Raw genomic sequence first — 21,953 nt, forward strand, 5'->3', positions numbered from 1 at the left:
GACTATTCAGACTATTGTCTGTGTTAAATGTCTGAGAAACTCAGTGACAACCCTATAAACGATGAGCCTATTTCTGTGCAGCAAAAAATACTCAGCTAGTTTTCAAATACTGTTAATAAAATTTTAATATTTATTAATCTCCAGTCAGAATAAAATTGAATCCTAATAGGATCCTTTTTTTAAACCTGACATGGGCTTATACATATTTTAGACCCATTTTCTACATGGTGAATTCTTCAGACTAAAATGCAATAAATGTGGAGAAGGTGACAACTTGAATGAAAAAAAAAAAGCTATTATAATTATTAATGGTTGATTGTCACTTCTGGAAGGATTATAATAGAAAATTCTAGCATGGAAATGCTAAAATTAAATTTTTCAATTAAGATGTTTAGGGTGGGAGTGGGTGAATAGAAAAAAGCATGTGAATGACTTCACTTGTCTCTTGACAAAACCCATGTAACGAGGCAGTAAATTTGAATTTGGATCATCTTTTCTTTTTTGGACATCTAAGAGTAAAATTCCCTTTCAGCACTTTTAACGCTTTGTAAAATTTCTCGCTTATTTATTAATACTGTTGCTGTATAAGCAAACACATAGGAGTTTTCCAGAACTTCAACTACTAATATAAATTAAGCTTTTAAACATGTTCAGAGTGCTCTGTCCCATCAGAGTTTAGCTTCTTAAATACAGAATATGCTGGACACTTTAGAAGTTGTATTTATCGCAGCTCTTTTTAAACCATCTGGATCTGTATCCAAGGATGCTTTAAAGAAATAGCAAAGTAGGAGAAAACAAAACTCTCAGCCTTTGACTAGTCTAAATAAAATTAGTTACTTGATTGAAAACTATAACTTTAAATTCAGATACTTTTGTTTCCACTAAATTACCTTTAAAAAAAGGAAACATCATATTTCTTTCCCACGACTTCTCCTTCCAAATATTGTGTTGTTTGTTCTCATTAAGTCCATTCTCTCCTAGCCTGTTTTGCCTGTGATGCGTCGCCTATAATTATATAAAACAAGACAGGTGCCAATTATTTGCTCAGGTGAGGGAGAGAGAAAAGGCATCAAAGTGTGACTTCCTGATTTCTAAGTCTCATGCCATGTCAGTACAAAATTCTAGATTCTTTGCACCTAGTGACTTAAACAGATAATTGTGGCCTCGAGGAACTTGGAAAGAAGAACAAACACTGGGGATGGAGTTGTCTGGAAGACTCTTGTGGAGTCTCTAAGGGTACTCTGTAGACAGCAAAAGCCTGAGGAAGTTTTATCAAGAATAGTATATACACAACATTGTAAAGCAACTATAGTAAGATTAAAAAACAAAGGTGAACAAATAATATAAAGCATCTGTGGCAGAGAAGACAATTACCAAACCGAGAAGAGGCGATGGAGGGCCTTGAATGATAGGATAAGGAATTCAAGTTTAATTCTTTAGCAAGTTTCATTAAGATTTTTGAGAACAAGATCAAGATCATTTACAGGCTAAACTAAATAAATATATATATATATACACACACACACACTTAGCTAAAACCAAAGCTCAGTAAATCTATTATTCATAATGTCCTTTGTTTTAAACAAAACTAGCATGCTATCTCCCATTTTCTCTATATGTATGCAAACAGAAGGTTTTATATATAAGCAGGGTTTGTTTTCCCTGTTACTTTTTCCAGAAACACTGTTTTCTCCATGTCCTGTGGCTTAAGCGTTTGCTCTTCATGAAACCCCTCTCCGGAGCGCCCCCGAACACACAGGGGAATGGCCAAGACAGAAAGATAGGCAGGGCTGGAAACCAGAAATCGCAACTGATTCTCCAGAGAAGAGGTAATGAACAAATTATCCAATTTCAAAACTTCTGAAAGGCCTGGAGTTCAATTCACCCTGCACATTTCCACAGAGTGAAGCATGCTCTGTTCTCTTTAAGATACTGTGTGATAAATTACAGCAGAGTGGATGGAAGAAGAAAACAAAACTGGGAATATAATAGTTAACACCTGTATCATATTTATTGTTATTTATCAGAAGAAAGCAATAATAAAGGTTTATGAAAATATTAACTTCTGCTAGAAGACTCTAAATTTCATCTAAGTCACTCCAACCAACTGGAAGTAAAAATGTTGCCCTGGATAGTTTATCTCCTCCCCCTGCCTTTTCAGCTTCTGTTTTGTCACAGGCTAAGTATTCTGCCTTTTACAAAATACTCGTATCACTTAGCAATGTTCCCAGTTCCACCACCTGGATCCAGAAGTATGCGGCTGAAGCAGTCGTCAAGTTCTAATCCCAGAGTCATTAAATGACTTCCTTCTTCCCCTGATTATTCTGTTGTCTCTTATGCCAGTTCTTTTGGCAGCTGCACCTGTGATTTAAGCATTTGAAAAGAGGAGGAAAAATGAATCTTAGTTATTCAAGTGTTTTACAGCAAAAATGGCAAAATGTACATACCTCAAAAGGTATAAAGTGGATTAAAAAATCTGGCCAGAGAGTGCCCCCCACCCATCAAGATAAAACAATAACCACAGCCACCACAGACTGGGCGTCTACTGATGACAGGGATAGATCCAAGGGCTCTGAGCACGTGGTGAAGCTTACAATGCAAACAAGAGAGGGCAGGTGCTAGAATCTGCCTGGTCCACTATGCAACTTACGAGTTGCATAATGCTATGCTATGCTATGCTATGCTCAGTCGCTTTAGTCATGTACATCTCTTTGTGACTCCGTGGACTATAGCCCACCAGTCTCCTCTGTCCATGGGATTCTCCAGGCAACAATACTAGAATGGGTTGCCATGCCCTCCTCCAGGGAGTTGCATAGTATTGGGCATCAATTCTCTCAGCTATAAAATCATAGTATTTTATTCACAAGGCTACCATGAGGATTAAGTGATGCAAGTTGGTAATCAATGCTAACACTTCTTTTTAAAGCATTTTCTCATTTCATCTTACGACCACCTTGTAAAGAGGGGATGGGCTCAGAGAGAACAGGCAATCTGCTTCAGGTCACCAGGATAGGAAGTGGCAGAGCTAGATGTGAACCTGGACCTGCCTGATTTCATTACTCATCTCAACCACCAAATAAACACCACTGTAAGAACATACAAATATGTTCTTTCCTCTTTAAAGTGAAGTGAAGTCGCTCAGTCGTGTCCGACTCTGTGATCCTGTGGACTGTAGCCTACCAGGCTCCTCCGTCCATGGGATTTTCCAAGCAAGAGTACTGGAGTGGGTTGCCAGTTCCTTCTTCAGGGGATCTTCCTGACCCAGGGATCGAACCCAGGTCTCCCACATTGTAGGCAGACACTTTACCATCTGAGCCACTAGGGAAGTCCTTCCTTTTTAAAATGTATTACTAATTTGACACTCACTAAATTTTACAGTGTTATTCGGAGAACCCTCCTCCAAGGCTTAAAAAAAAATTGCAAAAGAGTAGTGTAAGTCTGACTGAAAATCAACTTTGAGTTTTGTTTCATAGGAACAACTCAAAGATAAAGCAAGTTCTTAATAGGTTTCAATTGGTGTTATATCTAAGGAGAATGACTTATCCACCATGAAGGTAACTTTCAGAGAAAGCTGACTAAAGCCCAAAGGACCCTGAGATTTTGTATGATAATGACTTAAAAATATCTTTCCTCCTGTTGTCCATGTCCACCTGCCCATGTGATAGACCACTGCAGACATCTGCTATGGACTCTCTTCAGCCAGTTCTTTGCCTACAACTTTTGGACAAAAAGGTTTCCCAACACCCTGCCCACTGGGGAGAACCTTGGATGTGCTACTGTTGCCTGCATGGTCTTCAATCCATAGGGTCCTCCATGTGCTTCTGAGTCCCTCTCCCTCCCTCGTGCCAGACTTTCAGGAGGGGAGGGGTGTGACTGCAACTTGGTAGGGGTCACCCAAGGAGAACACCATCAGAGAAGAACACCAGTAAAATAAATAATGCCAGTTACTTAAATTAAGTGCAAAGCTGCAACAGAGAGTCAAAACTGTGTTCTTTCCATTGTCAAATGGAAAAAATATAGGTTATTTCATATATATATATATATATATATGCATAGATGGGTTCTCGATTAATAAAAATATTTTCAAGAGCATGACAGTGACCCAACATACTAAACCCAGAGACATACTGACATATTTAAAATGTGACCAAGTTGTGAGTTCAGATCACTGGGAAAAAGAATGAGTCACTGACCAGTGGTTAGCTACTTGGCAAAGAACTAAAACAGCAGACTTCTTGCTTCCTCCTTACTTCTAAAATCCAAGCCTTTAATTCATCTATAATATGGAATATTTTTTTATAAACCAAAAGCAGGGAAAAAGATAGGCAAATATTTAAATAAGATTTTAAAAAGTCATTTCCAAGCAGACCACAAAAGACTGAAAAAGAAATAAGGAAAAGATAACTAGATCTGATATTATAAAACTTTCAACAAACAAGAATCTACTCACATTATTGTTAGGGGGCCCTGTTCCCCCTTCACTTGTTTGTTAAAAATAGTATTTTTGTTAAGTGTGTATAGTATTACACAGTGTACACACACAGACATACACCCAGTGGCTGGGAGCAACTGGGCAGGATGAGAAGACCCGTTTCAGCAGGGGTTATTTAATTCAGCACACACAAATGGAGTTCCTGTTCCGGGTCAACACCTCAGTGGGTGCCTAGGACAGAGATGAGGAAGATCTACCTTGAGGAACTCGGAATCCACTAGGAGACCTAATGCTGTGTCTGTGAGAGCTGTCAACCTGAGGCATCAGGAGATAAGGTTTGCCATGGATGTCACTGAACTTTGAGTGTCCAAGTGCGGCCTTCAAGTAAGCAGCATCAGCATTGCCAAGGAACATGTCAGAAATGCAAATTCTCAGACCCCATCCAAGACCTACTGAACCAGAAACTCTGGAGATGGGCTCAGTAATCTGTATTCTATCTTCCAGGTGACTGTGATACATGCTAAAATGTGAGAATCACTATCATAGACTTTTAAAAAGTTGTACATAAAAAATTCCTTTTTTCCCACTTGGTATCAGGGAAGGGCAGCTCCTGGTCTGTATAATTCTGGTCCACTTATGCTCCTTTGAGATGAGTTTGAAATGTTACATTGCTTTCTTCCATGGAGACTCCCTCCATAAAGAGTGTAACATTGCTCAAGCTCTATTCTAGATTTGGCCTTGACTCTTGAAGATTCTCTTGGGTTTGGGTTCTTGGTGTTCTTCTTGTATTTTGTTTTGTTTTGTTTAGGCAAAAATATGGACAGAAAAAAGGAAGGAAATTAAGGGAACTCTGGGAGTTTTTGTGTTCCCAGGTGGCTCAGTGATAAAGAATCTGCCAGCCAAGCAGGGGACGAGGGTTCAGTCCCTGGGTTGGGAAGATCCCCTGAAGAAGGGAATGGCTAGCCATTCCAGTATTCTTGCCTAGAGAATTCCACGGACAGAGAAGCCTGGCAAGCTACAGTCCATGGAGTCGCAAAAGAGTTGGACATGACTTAGCACCAAACAACAACAACAAAACATTTGGGGCTTTAGACCTGAATGTATGAGAGAATGGAGATAATGTGAAAAATCTGGAACCAGAAACAACAACTACAGATCTAGAAACGGGAAGCTTGATTTGGGGACAGATTGAATAAAGGGACAGATTGGATTTCCCTGGTGGCTCAGATGGTAAAGCGTCTGTCTACAATGTGAGAGACCTGGGTTCGATCCCTGGGTGGGGAAGATTCCCTGGAGAAGGAAATGGCAACCCACTCCAGTACTCTTGCCTTGAAAATCCCATGGACGGAGGAGCTTGGTGCAGGCTACTACCCATGGGGTCGCAGAGTCGGGCATGACTGAGCAACTTCACTTTCACTTTCTTTGAATAAAGGTACTAAGAAAACCCTGAGCGACTTAAAGGGAAAGGGAAATTTGGAGATTGTCCTAGATTATGTGATAACTGAAACAGAGAAGATAAGATGGGGAAAAGGAGAAAATTGCAAAAGGATAGAATCTAGAAATCTTAGTTCAAAAGAAATAAGACATAATAAATGAGGCAAAGAAAAAATGGCCAGTGATGAAAACTCAGGAGTCTATCATCTTAAATTTTTGTACTCATAATGACTGCTAATGTGTCATAGAGTCTTTTGGCTAACCAAAGCTGCTTGGAAAATTATTATCCTGAAATCTTTCTGAAGGAAAAACTTAATTGTATCTTTAGGCACCTGGCTGAAACCAGTCCAGATACACATAAGTGAGCCGAAAGTAAAGTTAAGTGAATAATAAAACAGTTGGGCTTCCCAGGTGGCGCAGTGGTGAAGGAATCCACCTGCCAATGTAGGAGATGCCAAACATGTAGGTTCGCTCAGTGAGTCAGAAGATCCCCTGGAGAAGGAAATGGCAACCACTCCAGTATTCTTGCCTGGAAAATCCCATGGACAGAAGAGCCTGGTGAACTACAGTCCACAGGGTCACAAAGAGTTGGACACGACTGAGCAACTGAACCTGGACGCATTAAAACAGTTGTCTTGTTTGGCACCAAAGGTTGCATAGCAACGCACCAGTCATAGCAAACACCCTCTTTCAACAACACAAGAGAAGACTCTACACATGGACATCACCAGATGGCCAACACCGAGATCAGATTGATTATATTCTTTGTAGCCAAAGGTGGAGAAGCTCTATACAGTCAGCAAAAACAAGACCAGGAACTGACTGTTGCTCAGATCATGAATTATTTATTGCCAAATTTAGACTTAAATTGAAGAAAGTAAGGAAAACCACTAGACCATTCAGGTATGACCTAAATCAAATCCCTTACGATTATACAGTGGAAGTAAGAAATAGATTTAAGGGACTAGATCTGATAGACAGCGTGCCTGATGAACTATGGACAGAGGTTCGTGACATTGTACAGGAGACAGGGATCAAGATCATCCCCAAGAAAAAGAAATGCAAAAAAGCAAAATGGCTATCTGAGGAGGCCTTACAAATAGCCGGGAAAAGAAGAGATGTGAAAAGCAAAGGAGAAAAGGAAAGATATACATATCTGAATGCAGAGTTCCAAAGAATAGCAAGGAGAGGTAAGAAAGCCTTCTTCAGTGATCAGTGCAAAGAAATACAGGAAAACAATAGAATGGGAAAGAATAGAGATCTCTTCAAGAAAATTAGAGATACCAAGGGAACATTTCATGCAAAGATGGGCTCGATAAAGGACAGAAATGGTATGGACCTAACAGAAGCAGAAGACATTAAGAAGAGGTGGCAGGAATACACAGAAGAACTGTACAAAAAAGATCTTCATGACCCAGATAATCACGATGGTGTGATCAGTCACCTAGAGCCATATATCCTGGAATGTGAAGTCAAGTGGGCCTTAGAAAGCATCACTACGAACAAAGCTAGTGGAGGTGATGGAATTCCAGTTGAGCTCTTTCAAATCCTGAAAGATGATGCTGTGAAAGTGCTGCACTCAATATGCCAGCAAATTTGGAAAATGCAGCAGTGGCCACAGGACTGGAAAAGGTCAGTTTTCATTCCAATCCCAAAGAAAGGCAATGCCAAAGAATGCTCAAACTACCGCACAATTGCACTCATCTCACATGCTAGTAAAGTAATGCTCAAAATTCTCCAAGCCAGGCTTCAGCAATACATGAACCATGAATTTCCAGATATTCAAGCTGGTTTTAGAAAAGGCAGAGGAACCAGAGATAAAATTGCTAACATCCGCTGGATCATCAAAAAAGCAAGAGAGTTCCAGAAAAAAACATGTATTTCTGCTTTGCTGACTATGCCAAAGCCTTTGACTGTGTGGATCATGACAAACTTTGGAAGATTCTGAAACAGATGGGAATACTAGACCACCTGACTTGCCTCTTGAGAAATCTGTATCCAAGTCAGGAAGCAACAGTTAGAACTGGACATGGAACAACAGACTGGTTCCAGATAGGAAAAGGAGTACTTCAAGGCTGTATATGGTCACCCTGCTTATTTAACTTATATGCAGAATACATCATGAGAAACACTGGGCTGGATGAAGCACAAGCTGGAATCAAGATTGCTGGGAGAAATATCAATAACCTCAGATATGCAGATGACACCACCCTTATGGCAGAAAGTGAAGAGGAACTAAGAGCCTCTTGATGAAAGTGAAAGAGGAGAGTGAAAAAGTTGGCTTAAAACTCAACATTCAGAAAACGAAGATCATGGCATCTGGTCCCATCACTTCATGGCAAATAGATGGAGAAACAGTGGGAATAGTGTCAGACTTTATTTTGGGGGGCTCCAAAATCACTGCAGATGGTGACTGCAGCCATAAAATTAAAAGATTCTTGCTCCTTGGAAGATAGTTATGACCAACGTAGACAGCATATTAAAAAGCAGAGACATTACTTTGCCAACAAAGGTTCGTCGAGTCAAGGCTATGGTTTTTCCAGTAGTCATGTACGGATGTGAGAGCTGGACTACAAAGAAAGCTGAGTGCAGAAGAATTGATGTTTTTGAACTGTGGTGTTGGAGAAGACTCTTGAGAGTCCCTTAGACTGCAAGGAGATCCAACCAGTCCATCCTAAAGGAAATCAGTCCTGAGTATTCACTGGAAGGACTGATGTTGAAGCTGACACTCCAATACTTAGGCCACCTGATGTGAAGAGTTGACTCATTGGAAAAGACCCTGATGCTGGGAAAGACTGAGGGCAGGAGGAGAAGGGGATGACAGAGGATGAGATGGTTGGATGGCATGACCAACTCAATGGACATGAGTTTGAGTAAACTCCAGAAGTTGGTGATGGACAGGGAGGCCTGGCATGCTGCAGTCCATGGGGTCACAAAGAGTCGGACACAACTGAACGACTGAACTGAACTGAACCGAAAGGTTGCATAGTGTTAGTTGCTCAGTTGTGTCCGACTCTTTGCAACCTCATGGACTGTAGCCCGCCAGGCTCCTCTGTCCACAGGGATTTTCCAGGCAAGAATACTGGAGTGGGTTGCTATGCCCTCCTCCAAGAGATCCTCCTGCCCCAGGGATCAAACCTGTGATCCCCTGGAAAAGGGAATGGCTACCCACTCCAGTATTCTTGCCTAGAAAATCCCCATGGACAGAGGAGCCTGGTGGGCTACAGTCCATGGGGTTGCAAAGAGTAGGATACAACTGAGCAACTGACACTTTCACTTCCAAAAATTGCATATGATATAAATGCAGTTGGTCTCTGTAAATTATATAGTTTCTGCACATGAGATTTCTATCTCAGTGCAAGTACAGATACTCATCTGGGATGGCTGGCAGTGAGCAGGCCACCAAATTTTTTAAGTTGAAAGGAAATCATATATTTATCAATGAAGGATATGTCTATACCAGTCTAACATCTTTCTTTTGGGCTGGCATCATATTGACTCAGAGTTACCAACTCAGAGGGAAATAAATTAGTGATTAATAAATTCAGTTAGATAAGACAAAGTCCTTTAAAACATAGCTAAACACAACAACACAATAAACTAAAAAATTCTACAGGAGTCCAATAAGCAATCCAAATGAGTGAAAAAGGCCAGGTTCCAGGAAGTGGGGCATGGTGGAGACTGAGTTAAAACTGGAGAGTCCATTACCTATCTCAAGGGAGAAACCACCACCAATTCAGCTTATTTGTGCCATGCATATTCAGGCCCATGTGGCTAGATCTGATGTTTCAAATGCTGCCAGATACGTGGATATTATCGCGGGATATTTTATAATTTGTACAATAATACTCCAGCCAAACAAAATAGGCCTGCAGGTTGGGTTTTAAGTCCTCTAGTTTTCAATACCTGGCCCACAGAATACATCTCTCTTAAAATGATTTAAACAGGCAATGTCTTGGAGGAGGCAGCACTTGAGCCAAGAAAGAATACAGATTTTGTCCTTTATTTTCTGCTAGCAACTTCAATTCTGGAATCCCAAGCCAGAAGCATGTGATGGGGAGAGAATAAACATTAAAAGGGAAAAAAAACCCATAAATTTAAAATATAAACTGAGTATTTCATGATCTATGCTCTAGAAAATACAAAAATAATATCTCCAAGTCAATGAGAGAAAAAAAACTTTTTTCCTTTAAGAGTAAATAAGTTCTAAGTATGTTTATGGACATTTAGAGTTTTAGGTAGGAGCATCAGTAGAAAGAATGACAAGATTTCTAAATTGAATTTTAACTTCATATTTGAAAATCGGGTGGTTTAAAGAACATCTCTGTCCTCCAATCAAGAGGGGAGGGGGAACCCCCATAATCTTTAGTTTTACCTCCTTAAAGTGAGTGTCGCTGTGTCTCATTTGACCAGCCAAAAATAGCTCTTTTCTGCTGAGATCCTGAAATTTCACCACAGATGGCATTTACAATATTTCACCGAGTCTAAGATGCGCGTTTTCTGATGTTTCCATATCCCCTACATCAGAAAGCATCTCACAGTCAATAGTGTTTTATAGTAGCTGGCTGCAGGCGGCCGCACAAGCACAGTATAGCTTTTCATACCATTAGCACTTCCACTGCTGTGTCCTGCTGGAATTAAACACACGCAGAGGTATTTAAAATACCCTTAAAGGATGACAAAGCAAATAGGAGAAATTGTGTTGGGTCTGTAAAAATTCTTTCTACTCTTTCAAACTTCCACACATTTCAAATGATTTCAAAAGAAAAAGATAAAAAAATGTCTTTTAAGAGAGACTGTACTAAGAGTCAGCATTAAAGCAGACATTTATTATGTATGCAGCAAGGCACAAAAATGCAGCAGTACCAAGCGAACTGATGTCAGTCAAGTGAATTTTTGTCAGCTGGATGATGCATTTTCACATTTTTCTTGCAGAGCATTTTATAGGACCACGCTGATGAAGTTGTGTGGTATTTTGTATCTAAGATACATGTCAAGAGATGTCTATTGCAAGCCAAGCCAGGCAACTGAAAGCAGGAGAAGATGCCAATCCCATGGAATAGATAAAAGACATTTCAAAGCAAAGACTGATGTACAAGACCCCCATTCACAAACTGTATCAGAGTTCACTTTGCTATGTATTTTTCTTTCTGAGTGGACATTAAACACACACACACAACTTAAAACTGATACCAATCAAGAACTTATTGAAAATAGTAAATGTAGTACTTACTAGAGTATGGCAGTTTGGTAATTATTACCATGAATTTATCTTAATACCTTTTGCTCTAGAATCTAGACTCAAAGCTGAAGTGTCCTCAGTTAACTAAAAGGCAGAGAGTATCTTGACCATGAAAATGAGAAAACCAACACTGTAAGCTCCATGCGGTTACGACTATACCTGTCTTACTCACTGCTCATGGTGCCTGACACATGGCAGCACTAGACAAGTATTTATTACAAATGGATGATGAAATTCAGCCCACTCCAGGCAAAGCAGATTTGCTCAGGAGAATCTTCCTTCCGAGGGCTTCCCTGGTCACTCAGATGATAAAGAATCTGCCTGCAATGAAGGAGACCTGGGTTTGATTCCTGGGTCGAAAAGATTCCCTGGAGAACAGAATGGCTACCCACTCCAGTATTCCTGCCTGGAGAATTCCACAAACAAAGGAGCCTGGCAGGCTACAGTCCATGGGTCGCAAAGACTCGGCCATGACTGATCACTTTCACTTTTTTTTCATATTCCTTCAGAAGGCAGGGAGAGGGGTCAGATGATCATCTAACCTTCATCCTTTTGTCTACTCCGAGTCTACATTCCACCTTTAATGCAGATTTTAAAAAGACTTCTCTTTACTCTTTTCGGACCAGTGCTATTTTCTGACTGTCTAGCCACCACGGCAGCCGGGATTTGCCTTGACAACTGGTTACAGAGTGATAGCCCTAGCCTCTCTCAAAACAGCACCCTGATTCACCCCCTGCAGAGGTCTGGCTGCCTGGAGAAGAGCAGGTGCAGAAAGTGTTGATACTGTGCCCAAGGGCAGGCAGAGATCTCCGGCCCGATCTCATGTGACCTCTAGCACTCTCAGCCTGGCCCCTGCCACAGGAAGACTCAGAATCCCTCTAAGTCACAGCTGAAAGTCATCTTTGATTTAGAAGAAGGAAATATTGTCAATTCTGTATTTCTAGGGGATGGGAATAAGGGACATACATATATATGTGAATAAGTAACAATCATATTTGTGGATTTTTTTTTGCGGGAGGCCATACAACACAGCTTGAAGGATCTTAGTTCATGGACCAGGGATTGAACCTGGGCCCTCAGCTATGAGAGTGCTAAATCCTAACCACTGGGCTGCCAGCAAACTCCCTGTATTGTCTTAGAATATAAATCTCTTTAAAGCAGGGGAAAAAACAAGCTTACATGGAAATGGTTCAACTATCTTGAAAAAACTGTGACTCTCTGATGGCATAACATATTGACTATTTTATTAATGTAATATCGTGGCTAAATTACATATTAGATTTTAAAACAATGCAGTTAATTATCAACCACCTGTGGCCATTGGACACACAACTTTCAGCCTCTATAAATCCCCTCATAGTAATGACTATAAAAAAATTTATTTCTGTAACTTAAGCTGAAAGGAATGGAACATTTTTGTCTGTCAGCAGTAGTAACAGTGAGTCATAATAAGAAAACTGAAATAACAGTAAAATATTTTAAAGCTCCATTTATTCATGGAGACATTAATCTTAAATTTATTATTGTCCGCCTACCTAAAATATAAAGAGTATAATTGCAATAGCAGGTGGTATCCACTCATCTACTGAAAAAGAACTTTTTAAAGCCCTACAGAAGCACTTATCCACAAATGACTGGCCTAATTAGGCCTCATTCTTACTTATTTCTGCAGCAGTTCCCTGGGGATCTCAGCTTGTCAGTTCTGTGTGGCAGGAGTGAACAAAAGCTTGACCAGGGATGCTCAGGACTGAATTTCAAAGTCAACTCAACCACTTCTGAGTCTTTTCTAGAAATGTTATTTAACATCTCTAAGCCTCAATTTCCTTCTTATAAAACAGGGAGAATAATAATACCTACCTTACAGGATTGTTAAGGTGATTGTAAGAGTTAATTCATATAATGGATGTGGCCCATACTAAATGCTTCATAAATGTGGGCTGTTAGTATCCTGGTTACAGCAGTCATATAGATTGTGTCTTTGAGGATAACCAATAATTTAGATCTACCAGTAATGCTGACGGGTTTCCCTCAGTTAGTGACAATTAGTGAGAATGTCCTGGTGTTAAAACGAACAGGGAATAGAGTCGGGAGAGATTTACTGTAGCCCTGTGTTCACCATTTCTCCCTTCTCCTACTTACAGGTTTAAGATAGGCGATGTTACTGTGACGAATGTCGTTCAAGAGCTGATCTCGGGGGGTAATTTCCACCAACGGGGGTGGCCTGTTTCTCGGCACGGGTTTGAGCGTTTTGATCACATCTTTGAGATTGGTTTTCTCAGGTGGCTCTCTGGCTTCTGGCATCCGAGATTTGCGCTGGATCCTCTTCAGCTTCACCACGTGGAAGGAGTCGGGGTCCGTCCTGTACTTCGGCGGCTGCGATGGTTTTTTTGTCACTTCATTTTGTCGACTGAAGGGGGCTGCTTGGGGGTTGGGAGGTCGAGGAGGAGGAGTCTGGAGGAACTCCTGCGTCCGGGAATCCGGCATTGGTCCTCCCAGCATCTCCCACATCCCAGGGGGCAGCCCCAGCCCATTCTCCAACATGGCAATTAACTTCCTCTGCTCTTTGAGCTGCTGCTGTTTCTGTTCTTCTTGCCTTTTCTGCCTTTGTCTATCCTGATTCCTGGTGAGCAGATTGGTTACCACCATTCTGGGACCTGGAAGCTCAAAATGGTAGCCCATCTTCAGGAGAGTGTTATTCGCTTTCAAAAGCCTGGCTATTTCCATTTCAGCGTGGTGGCCCAGCATATGTCTCTGATTGTGAAACCGAAGTTCGGTGAGTGTCTCGTTAAACTGGAGACACCGCATGATGGCCACGATGCCCTTGCCTGTGATGAAATTGGACTCTATGTTGAGAGTGCTAATGCTCCTATTTTCACGCAACATGTTAGCCAAGGCGAATGCTACGTTCTCATCCGCACCCACGTTCGCTAAACTGAAGGTTCTGACGTGTTTGTTTTTCTTCATTGCGTTGACAAAGTCCAGCAACATTTCTTTGGGGATGTTTTCAATGTTGTTCAGGTTGAGTTCCTTCATGTCAGGGTCATTTTGTCTCACTCGCCTTAAGCTCCCATCCAGGTCCGTTTGGTTTCCGGAGGGCCTTGCACTTACTTTCAAAAAACTGGTATCTAGAGCTAACTTCTTGGGATCCAATTTTGATATTTTTTTCTCAATTTTGTCTTGAGCCTCTGGTCTGCCTTTCTGTTCTTCAGTTACTTTACTAGTTACCTGTTGGCCCGTGTTCTCACCATTTTTTATTTGCTCCTTTATCTCACCTTCCTCCCCTCTTTTTGTTTGATCACTCTCTTCACTGTCTTCTTTTCCTTCATCTTCTTCTTCATCTTCTGCATCATCTTCTTCATCTTCCCCCTCATCTTCATTATCATCATTATTTGTTTCTTGGACATTGTCACTGCCCTGTGATTCTCTTTTATGGGCAATGATTTCACTGTTAAGTTTTTCTTTTAAATACTGGGACATATTTTTATTGCTTTTGCCTATCGCTTCATGCTGTTCTTGAGTTTTTTCCTAAAAGAGAAATTTAGAAAGGTTAGAATACGTAGCAGTGAAGAAATATGAAGAAGAGCAGTATCTATTGAAGATAATAAAAAGATTGCTTAGTGAAAAAAATAATAAGCTCTAGGTATAGTATTCTTTTTGTTTACATGTATATTTATGTGTATATATGAATATGTATACATGTACACACTATATATATATGTGTGTTTGTAAATGTATATGAGAAACAGACTGTTGTAATGTTTATCAAATTAATAGTTATCCTTGAGGAAGAGAGGTAACTAAGATAACTGAGGAAGGGATGGGGGGATTTTAACTTTTTATATAATTCTAAACTGAGACTTTTTTCTGAAACAAAGTATGTCTTTGTTAGTTGTTTTATAAGCAAATACAACCAAAATAAAGGTAAATTTTTATAGGCACACAGACAGACACACATTTTTTTGGTTGTGTTTTTCTCCTCCCATGTATTAAAATTAAACCCAGTTAATTTTGTTTTCAGACCCTCTATTGTTTTTAAAGATAGTGTTCAGTTCCAGAAGCAGTTAAAAATTATTTTTGAAAACCTTATGGAATTATTTATCCATTCACTGAAGTCTTTGTTTTGTATACAGCTGAATAGGAATTTTGTATTCAATAACTCTGTGTTACACAGTAATTTCCTTATTGGCCTAACCAAAATTTACATACCTAATATGTTTGCCAATCTAATATAATGTGCACAACAAATTTCCCTGTAAATGAAAGATATTGTGGGGGAAATGAGAGCAGTTTGATATTTTGGAATATACCAAAACCGTTGTCTTTGATTTTTTGTCTGCTTAGCTCTGTGAAAACTGCCCAGATACTTCAGGCACAGGCTTTCCAGTCCAGTTCCTTTGGAAGGAAAGTTCTAGGAGGCAAAGCCAGCTATAAAAGGGGACAAAATTACCAGAGATTTAGAAAAAAAAAAAACTGCTTAGTTTGGAAAGGAAAATAAAAGCCTCTTATCAATAATGTTTGTTAGATGTTTACACATTAATTACACACTTTCCCATAAAGGATGTGTACCTCATAGGTGTCATTTTGAAAGCTGGTGTAGCAGTTTGACCCAGAGGCTTATGTGAGCAAGAACTTAATCTGTGGAGAAGGAAATGGGTAAAGGGGGCCAATTATAGAGCTACAGATGGGAACTACATTTTTAATGGTGAGTATACTGTATATGGATCTTCCCAGGTGGCTCAGTCATAAAGAATCCGCCTACCAATGCAGAAGACATAGAAGACATGGATTCGATCCTCCTTGGGTCAGGAAGATCCCCTGGAAGAGGAAATAGCAACCCACTCCAGTATTCTAGCCTGGAAAATTTCATGGACAGAGTACCTGGCGGGCTACAATCCATGGGGTTGCAAAGAATCAGACATGACTTAGCAACTGAGAATAATACTGTATGTACAAATAGAAACGTATAATGTTGTATATGTGAAACCTGTGTTATAAACTAATATTATTTCAATAAAATATAAGGCTAAAATTAAAGAAAGACCTTGATTTTACTGCTCATAACATCAGAGGTTGGAATTGACAGTTGACATGTAAACTACCTAAAGTTTTCTCTGCATTTCCCATTTGTCTCAGCAGGGGGAGCCAACCATTAAGCTACCTGTGGCGGATCCATTTCGATATTTGGCAAAACTAATACAATATTGTAAAGTTTAAAAATAAAACAAAATTAAAAAAAAAAAGTACCCAAGTTTGTTTTTCTCGGAAATTGGTATTCATGTAGAATTGGCTTTTACTCGAGTTGTAAACTGTCTATAAATTGTACCTTAAACTCTAACTTGGTAAAGCCAGCAACTTATTTTCTTAAGTGCTGCTGCTGCTGCTGCTAAGTCACTTCAGTCGTGTCCGACTCTGTGCAACCCCACAGACGGCAGCCCACCAGGCTCCCCCGTCCCTGGGATTCTCCGGGCAAGAACAATGGAGTGAGTTGCCATTTCCTTCTCCAGTGCATGAAAGTGAAAAGTGAAAGTGAAGTCGCTCAGTCGTGTCCGACTTTTAGCGACCCCATGGACTGCACCCCACCAGGCTCTTCTGTCCATGGGATTTTCCAGGCAAGAGTACTCGAGTTGGGTGCCATTGCCTTCTCCTTCTTAAGTGCAGTACATGTTTAAACTCTCCTGACCATGAAATCAGTTTATAACTTTACTAAAATTTCAGCTAGTATGATGGTAATGTGACAAGATGTACCTACCAAAAATAAATCAGCAGGCATAACTACAAGAGACTTTACCTGTGAGGATCTCTGTTTTCTTTTTGCCAAGTCACTTTTAAGTGAAACATTAAAAAAATATGCTGATATGCACTTCTAGTTTTCATATAAGGAACATATTTAAAGAAAGTACTATCTTTAAAACAGCCTAATAGGATCAACTTCCTAAACTCACCACTGATACCCAATGCACTGTGGTAATGGATTTTTTGTTACTGGACTTGGTTTAATTGCAGGGTATGTGGCTGAACTTGAGGGGGACTGTGACATACTTGAGATTGTATGTGAAATAGTGCATATATACACATGTGCCAGAAGGAGGACAAAGAGCTTTCTTCAGCATCGTAAAGGGTCCTGTGAGTCAAAAAAAAGCATAAAAGACAAATGCTTCTGGGTTATGAGTTAATTCATTAAATATTAATTTCATGCCTACAGAATACAGGTTTTCCTATACAAGAAACCCCCAGCAATTTTTTAAAAGAGATATTTACAAGAAATTACCACTTTTCCCCTCCCAATTATACTATGTAAGTGTTCTAGAAAGTTCTGATCTGGCATAGGATTAAATATTATGATTTATGTATAAACGTCAACAAAACAAGACAAAACATGGAGTCTTGAGAAAAGACAGTTACAACAGGGACACGCATCAGCCCGGGCCAGGAAGCCATTTCTCCCTTGTACACAAATCCCCACTTACCTTGGTTGGCACAAAGGTGAGAGGAACACGTTCGTCTTCCAGCATGCGTCTGGATGCCTTTTGCCAATACATATAATCAACGAGAGATTTATGGTCGAAGTTCCCTGTTGGTGGCTTGTCGGTCTGATCCTTCTGAATCATTCCCACGGGAAGCCTGGGGTCAGGGGCCATCACCTCCATTTCCGACTGTAGTTCTTTGAGCTCTTCTGGGGACAAGGTGGCCAAGATTTCTTCTTCATCAATCTCCCCATCGATTTCTTCTTGATCTGAACTCCTGCTATGTTCTGACATGACTCTGTTCAATACTTTTCTATCTTACTACAAGAGGAGAAATAATCAACAAAGATTTAAAAAAAGAAAAAACTCTCTCAAGAAGTTCCCCGTTAGTAAGTATCCCAGGTCAATACCACCTTGATGAGGTTTCCCTCCCCACCAAGAACCCCAGTGGCGCTTGCTGAGCTGCTAGGGGTGACTGCAACTAAGTTCATGCCGTAACTATATTAAGCAGGGCTTGGCTGGAGACGGTCAATTTATGGAACTACTATGCTCCTCTCTTCAGCAGCTTGAGTCAGCTGTGCAAATCCATCTGACATTTCAGTACAGCTGCTTAGGTTTGCCAGGCCTCCCAAACCTCTACAGGAGTACATTCTTAGTTCTCTTCCTTCCTATACAAATTCATGCAGCCCATACACATACCCAAGTACTGCAGGAAAGGCCACTTCTTATTTAAATGATGAAAGCAACTTACAATATTTCAGAAGAAAAATCCAAACAGCGACTTGAGGTCTATTGAAGTGAAAAATTCATTTGAAGGTGGAAATCAAGCTCTCAGGCTTGCCTCTTGACTACCATGAGACTCTGGAAGCCGATAAAACAGCACACAGGCGAGCAGAGGTCTGGCTATGTTACTCACCCACGGCGTAAGCTGAACCTCTGCAAGATACCCTTATTTGCATCCAGATCCTGTGATCTAACAGATGGGGATGAGCAGCACTTGAATTTCACTATGAGTGAGGAATTTAATATTTTAAATAATTTGTTTTTCTTATTAAATATCCATTAAGCCAGGATAAAAATGTAAATGGATCTAAATGGAAATATTAAAAAAAAAACTCAAACCATTAAAGTACTGGAAGCAATTATGAAAATATTTTCTTTTTCATAACTTCAGAGGACAATATGGCAATATTTATCCAAATGAAAAATGCATACTCTCTTTGACCAAATGCATACTTTCAGTGTGTAGGAATGTATTCTACAGATATACCCCCCACATGGGTGAAATAATAGATGTGTACAAAGCAGTGTATTGTATGCTATTATTTATGTCATAAAACATAAAAACAATGTATGTATATATATTCATACAAACTTTATCAATAGATCCTTGGAAAGATACACAAGAAACCAATACTAGTGGATGCTACTGGAGAAAGAAATGGGTTGTCTGGGGGACAGGACTAGGAAAATAGACTTTGTTACTGTATACCTTTTATAAGTGCAAATTTTGAAACATAAATATAGTGCCTACTCAAAAATTTACATTTATTGTATAAAACTTAGGATAACACATGGAAGCATAAAATTTCCCCTTATTGCACCACTAAGAGCTACCGCTATGAACATTTTGGTTTATCACTCTAGTCAGTCCTTCCTTCCAGGCATATAAACTCAATAATCGTTTGTCATCTGTCTGTTTTTTAACTTACAAAATCATGTGTTTTTTCTAGTCAATAATATATTCTGCTACTACATTATTTTTAATAACTCCCTGTTAAGATTCTTTATATGGAAATTCCATAATTAATGTAACCAATCTCCAATTATTGAATATTTGGACTGTTTTTGATGCTCACAGCACTTCTTCAATAAATATCCCCTGTAGTAAAATATTTATACACATGCAAGTTTATTCCTTTAGGATAAATCGAATACATACCAAGAAGTATAATTACCAAGTCAAAGAACATAAGGAAATTTAGGGCTTTTCATATGTATGGCTAGGTGATCCCCTCAATATTACTATAACCCATCCTCAATACATGTATATTATTTGCAAATTATATACACGTGTTACTATTTCAATATCATCTATAATATATTATTATATTTATACATAAATATAAAATATACATTGTCAAACAATATATTCTTGAATATATATAATGTTTACAAGTATAAATGAATTTAAATATATACAGACATCTGTATAATAAAACATATGGAAAAAATTACATGTGAGAAGTTTTAAATGGACATTCTAATATTTTCTTTCTACCCTAATGGTTTGTTTCGAACACCCCAAGATCAAGAGGCTTTTCATATATATGGCTACATTTTTCCCCAGAAAGCTTTTACCATTTACTTGGAATGATCATTTTTAAAGTAAAGAACAGATACACAGTGGCAGCTTTCTCTTGGCCTCTTTGTGGAGACCTCCTCTTCCACCCAGTCCTGTAAAAGGGAAGTAAAAGCTTGGCCTCAGTGGGCAGAGAGGTAGACCACTTTACAGACAACTGATTTGCAGACCATCATTTCCGAGGCTTAGCTTGCAGAACAGTGATCACAAAGAGTTGGACAGTACTGAGCACGCACACACATGCAAGCACGCACACACATGCAAGCACGCACACACACGCACGCGCGCATACACACACACGCAAAGAGACTGTACCAACAAGAGTTTTGTGTTCAAGGAGGTTTGGAAATGTTATATTCTGCAATTGTCTTTTAGAGATTTGTAAAGCACATGAACTTTTAGACTCTGAGAAATAATATGTGAAAGAAACCCATTTATTTAGCCCAATACTCCCCAACTTTATTTAGTTAATTCAAGCTTTTTTTTTCTTTTAAAAATTACTAATATCCTTGCAATTACTTTCAAAATTTGTACTTTGGGAATTAATGATATAAAAGCCAAAGATCTTGAATCAGTCTGCTGGATTCAAACCACAGCTCCACTCCTTAGTAACTGTGTGATGTTTGGCAACTTACTGACCCCTAATTCCTCATCATATAAAAGATATCTGAGAGTAATATTCACCATATGTTATTAATGAGAGAATTAAATGAGGATACAGATAGATATTGATGTAAATATATAAATTAAGTAGGATGGTGCATGGCTCAGAGCAAACCCTCAATACACGTTAAATATTGCCAGTTTCATATTTCACGGATAACCACAGAAACACCTGAAGAAAAACAACGGCAACTGTGAAATGTAATACATTTTATAAAAGCCACTTTCATAACAGAAACCATTATATTAATGGCAATAAACAAAAATGGTTTAAAAATCTTGTTGCTCTTGCAGAAAGCAACTCAGAGGCTTTTAGGTGGAATTGTGATAGGATTCCCAGGTTTCTTAGTGAAAAAGAATCTGCTTGCCAATGGAGATGTGGGTTCAGCCACCAGGTAGGGAAGATTGTCTAGAGAAGGAAATGGCAACCCACTCCAGTATTCTTGCCTGGGAAATCCCATGGACAGAGGAGCCTTGTGGGGTTGCTGCAAAGAGTTGGACAGAACTGAGCACGTTTATAAAGAAAATAGAAAATCATTTACATGTAAATAGGAAGCTATCCTGAGAAAATGATCTGAATTGTTGCTTGTAAGCTTTCAGATTCGTATTACTATTCTGGTGACCAAATGCTTTTGATGATCATGCAGATTTAGAAACTTCAGGAAGGGACGCTGCCTCAGCTCACTTCCATCTTGCTGAGTGAGTTTGGAAAGGGGGTACATCTCTCCCAGCTGCTTCCATGGTGCACTTCATCCATATGCTGACGGGAAGAGTTTTGCTGGTGTAATTAGCCTCATTTGATGCACAGATGATTTAGCTGTGCTTTCGCTTAATGATGTTCTGCTGCTGCCACCTCAGCAGCTTCTCACATCAGAATCCACCTATGATGCCAAGAGAGCAACAAGCTGTAGGATCACCGACTGACTTTTATAGTCACACAGGACATCACAGATCAGAATCTCTGACAGAGGTTTATTCAGTGCCTGGGACCCCCACCCCATTAGAAATTACTAAATCTGAATTCTCAAGTTTGGTCCAGGAATCTCCATTTCTTTGGCAAGCTCTTCAAGTGATTCTGGTGTATAAATGGGTATGAGAGGGAATTCCTTGGTGGTCCAGTGGCTAAGACTTCATGCTCCCAATTCAGGGGCCTGGGTTCAGTCCTGGTCAGGGAACTAGATCCCACATGCTGCAACTAAAGAGCACACAAGCCACAATATACAGCCAGTGCAGCCAAATAAATAAAAAATGAGTATGAGAATCACAGCACCATTGCAAGCCACTCATTTTAAAGATCAGGGTCAGAGACCTTTAGAAACTTTGCCTTTGATGAGGTTCAGAACATGCTACCTCAAA

The 21,953-nt window shown here is 39.6% G+C and overlaps 1 protein-coding gene across 1 annotated transcript; it reads right to left on the minus strand.

The window, feature by feature from the left end:
• Positions 1-1,986: 1,986 nt before the first annotated feature.
• Positions 1,987-18,504, minus strand: LMOD3 (leiomodin 3). The gene is made up of 4 exons (XM_027522403.1): positions 18,324-18,504; positions 17,576-17,893; positions 13,248-14,633; positions 1,987-2,361 (listed from the first exon to the last, which is right to left on the minus strand). The coding sequence occupies exons 2-4, from the start codon at positions 17,864-17,866 to the stop codon at positions 2,335-2,337; spliced, it is 1,704 nt and encodes a 567-aa protein (XP_027378204.1). The 5' UTR covers positions 17,867-17,893; positions 18,324-18,504; the 3' UTR covers positions 1,987-2,334.
• Between the last annotated feature and the right edge of the window lie 3,449 nt (positions 18,505-21,953).

This window comes from Bos indicus x Bos taurus, chromosome 22 (assembly GCF_003369695.1).
Source record: "Bos indicus x Bos taurus breed Angus x Brahman F1 hybrid chromosome 22, Bos_hybrid_MaternalHap_v2.0, whole genome shotgun sequence".
In the NCBI taxonomy this organism is placed as follows: Eukaryota; Metazoa; Chordata; class Mammalia; order Artiodactyla; family Bovidae; genus Bos; species Bos indicus x Bos taurus.

Coding starts and splice junctions, on each gene's coding strand:
- LMOD3 (XM_027522403.1), bottom strand. CDS start 17,866: ATGTCAGAACATAGCAGGAGTTCAGATCAAGAAGAAATCGATGGGGAG. Junction 14,634..17,575: donor TCACCTTTGTGCCAACCAAG/GTAAGTGGGGAT, acceptor TTTCTCTTTTAG/GAAAAAACTCAAGAACAGCA. Junction 2,362..13,247: donor ACATCGCCTATCTTAAACCT/GTAAGTAGGAGA, acceptor CTTAAATCACAG/GTGCAGCTGCCAAAAGAACT.